The sequence below is a fragment of the Brassica oleracea genome, chromosome C7 (genome assembly GCF_000695525.1).
Source record: "Brassica oleracea var. oleracea cultivar TO1000 chromosome C7, BOL, whole genome shotgun sequence".
Lineage (NCBI taxonomy): Eukaryota > Viridiplantae > Streptophyta > Magnoliopsida > Brassicales > Brassicaceae > Brassica > Brassica oleracea.
In genome coordinates, this window is record NC_027754.1 from 16,488,931 (window position 1) to 16,492,003 (window position 3,073).

At 38.3% G+C, this 3,073-nt stretch overlaps 1 protein-coding gene across 1 annotated transcript in view; it reads left to right on the forward strand.

Annotated features, from left to right (window-relative positions):
* The window catches only part of LOC106306200 (probable LRR receptor-like serine/threonine-protein kinase At1g29720), a 7,027-nt gene extending 5,360 nt beyond the window's left edge, over positions 1–1,667 (forward strand). Inside the window, exon 26 of the mRNA XM_013742725.1 lies at positions 1,605–1,667. Within this exon, the coding sequence (XP_013598179.1) occupies positions 1,605–1,652 (48 nt within the window). The 3' untranslated portion in view covers positions 1,653–1,667. The remainder of the gene's footprint in view (positions 1–1,604) is intronic.
* Positions 1,668–3,073: the final 1,406 nt, after the last annotated feature.

Consider the following 3,073-nt stretch of genomic DNA (forward strand, 5'->3'; position numbering starts at 1 on the left):
AAAGTTATAGTCATACTTTTGAAGCCTTTAAATTTTAAATCAAGATTTTTTTTTTCTATTTCTAGCAACTTATGAGGACCATATTCTCAAATTCTCTGAATGAAAAAAATATAATCTATCATTTCTCACTTAATTTTAAATAGTCTATATTCTTAGTTAATTATTAGATTTTCATTTTTATCCCTACATTTCTTCCTAAATTAAACTTTTAAATTTTAAATCCTAATTGATGGAAGTACAACTTGGTATACCTAGAGTTATAATTATACTCTGTTATACAGTTATACCAAGATTACCTTGAGATAATTGTATTACTTGGTATAATTATAATCTAGTTACACTAAGTTGTACAATTGTCTGAATATAGCTTGGTATTTAACAATGGTACAACTTGGTATACCTAAATTATAGTTATAGCAAATTATACAATTAATTATACCAAGTTATAATTGAGTGATTGTATAACTTGGTAAAATAATTTTCTGGATTTGTAATTTTATTTCAACAATTTTCAATTTGAAATCGAATGGAAAGGAAGGGAAAACAAAGGAGACGAAATCGAAAAGAATAAAAAAATTGAAAAGCAAACGCGAAAAACTCCAACCCAAAATAATTAACATATAATAAATAATTTGGAAAGGGGGGGGGAGAGAGAAAAGAAGAAGAACATATAATAAATTATTTGGAGGAGGGGGAGAGAAATGATTAAATTATGTTCAACGGGATAGTATAGTTTGTAAATAGATAGATTCAATAAGGATTTATGGATCTTCTCATAATTTTTTTGAGTAAACTTAATAATAAAATAAATTAGATATAAATGGAAGAGTATATACATTAAATTTTTTGAGATTAAGCATATATCATCATTTGATCCAACTTATCATAATTATTACAACTTGAGGGTTATCATGTGGATACACTCAAAAGATATAAAACGATGAGTGATATTTCTCAGTTATGCTTTTGCAACCTCTATATTCACACAATGTCGGTCTTATACAAATGAATCCAACATTTGATAATGTCTTTGAATGTCATGTTAAAATGTTGTTTTGGTTACAGAGGCTACATGGCTCCTGAATATGCAATGAGGGGTCACCTAACAGAAAAGGCAGATGTTTACAGCTTCGGTGTGGTGGCAATGGAGATCGTTAGCGGAAAGAGCAATGCTAATTACACACCAGATAACGAATGTTGCGTTGGTCTTCTCGATTGGGTACTCAACCAATACTTTCCCCACAAGGATCTGCGTTGCGTGCTTAACAAGGTTCTTGATTTTTCAATTTCAGGCGTTTGTTTTACAGAAGAAAGGAGCTTTCTCAGAGATTCTGGATCCGAAGCTTGAAGGAGTATTCGATGTGATGGAGGCAGAGAGAATGATAAAGGTATCGCTTCTATGTTCCAACAAGTCTCCTACCTTAAGACCAACCATGTCGGAAGTTGTGAAGATGCTTGAAGGTGAGACAGAGATAGAACAGATAATCTCAGACCCTGGAGTGTATGGAGATGAACTGAGGTTTAAGCGATCATCAGAGATTGGGACATCGTCTTTACCTTCTGACTACCTCGTGTCAATTCCTTCGTCTTGTGAATCTGCTTATGACCTGTACCCTCTTAGTCCACATGCCATTGTTTTATCTAGACCGTAGTGTAAACAGAGCTTCGAGTCTATGATGAAAAATTCTGAAACACGACCACAATTGTGAAACATGTCCACACACAATTAAACGTGGTGAACTTTGTTAAGCATTTTCTTGGAAGCTTCTTGATCCACATTTATAGACATCATAAATACTCCAAAACAATCTCTTTTCAAAATCAGATGCAGCTTAGAGCATCTTTATTGAGGGTATTTAACCAAAGATTCTCAAAATTAGAAAATATAAATATTATAAATTAATAGGTATCTAAATATACTTCGGTGTGAGTTTCCCATAATTTTAAATACCCATAATTAAATACTAATTTTTGTAAAGAAAACGCTAATTCTTATTTATATATATATATATATATATATATAAATAATATTTGGGTTGAAAATTTCGTGGTGAGAAATGTACGTTACATGGAATCTCCCGTGGAGGTCCGAAGAGGAAGCGGAATGGCTCGGAATCGCGTTTCCAGAATTGTGTTGTTTGGAAGGGTAGGGGATGGATTTAACCACCCCGCAAGGCCCAAGGAATAGAATGCCTGACCCGGACCAAACAAAGCGAGGGCTCGGATAGTCGGTTCGAAAGGCCAGCCTCTCGGCTTGCCTCTAGAACACCTTTAGTCGATCATCGTCGATTAAAGCGCATTCGGCTCGGCAACTGCTCCGATGAATACGGGCCTCTCGGCCCAATAGGGAAAGCCCACGAAGACAACATAAGCTAGGTCAAGGGCGACACATCAGGAGGACTATATAAGGGAAAGGGAAGGCAATGAGAAGAGGATCCGAAATCATTGACTAAGACTTGGCGGCTAGATTAGGGTTTTCACCTTTGCTTCATCTCGCCGTTAATTGTACTTTTCCGGTAGCTCATCGAGCCACCGGCTTCTTCTCTGTCGCATTCTCTTCATTTCTCTTGTAACCGACTGAACGTTTTCTCCGACCATAAATAAGACGTCTTTGTTAAACCCAAATCTTCTTTATTACCGTTTTCCGATCAAACAGTTGGCGCCCACCGTGGGGTAACTAGCAAAGTAACGTCAGCACTATGGTCGTTAGCAATGACAGTTCTTCGTCAGGCGAGGAGCGTGAAGCTCTCGAGGTGACGCCGGCTCTAGAGGTGACACCTACGCCTACACCAGTAACTCCACTCCCCCCTCCTGCGTCTATGGAAACTATCCTGGCACGCCTCGCCCTACAAGAAGCGGCGCAGAAGGCGGCGGTTGACCAAATCACGGCGATAGCAAAGATCCTTGCTCCTATCGCTGCAAACGCCGAAGCTTCAACGGCGCAGTATCGTCGACACCTGTTCGCCACAGAGTGAACCACCAACGTAGCACCTACGCGGGACAACGATAACCAAAGCGCCGGTAACGACATCAACGCGCACACCGCAAGCGAACTAGCCGCGTTGAAACAGTC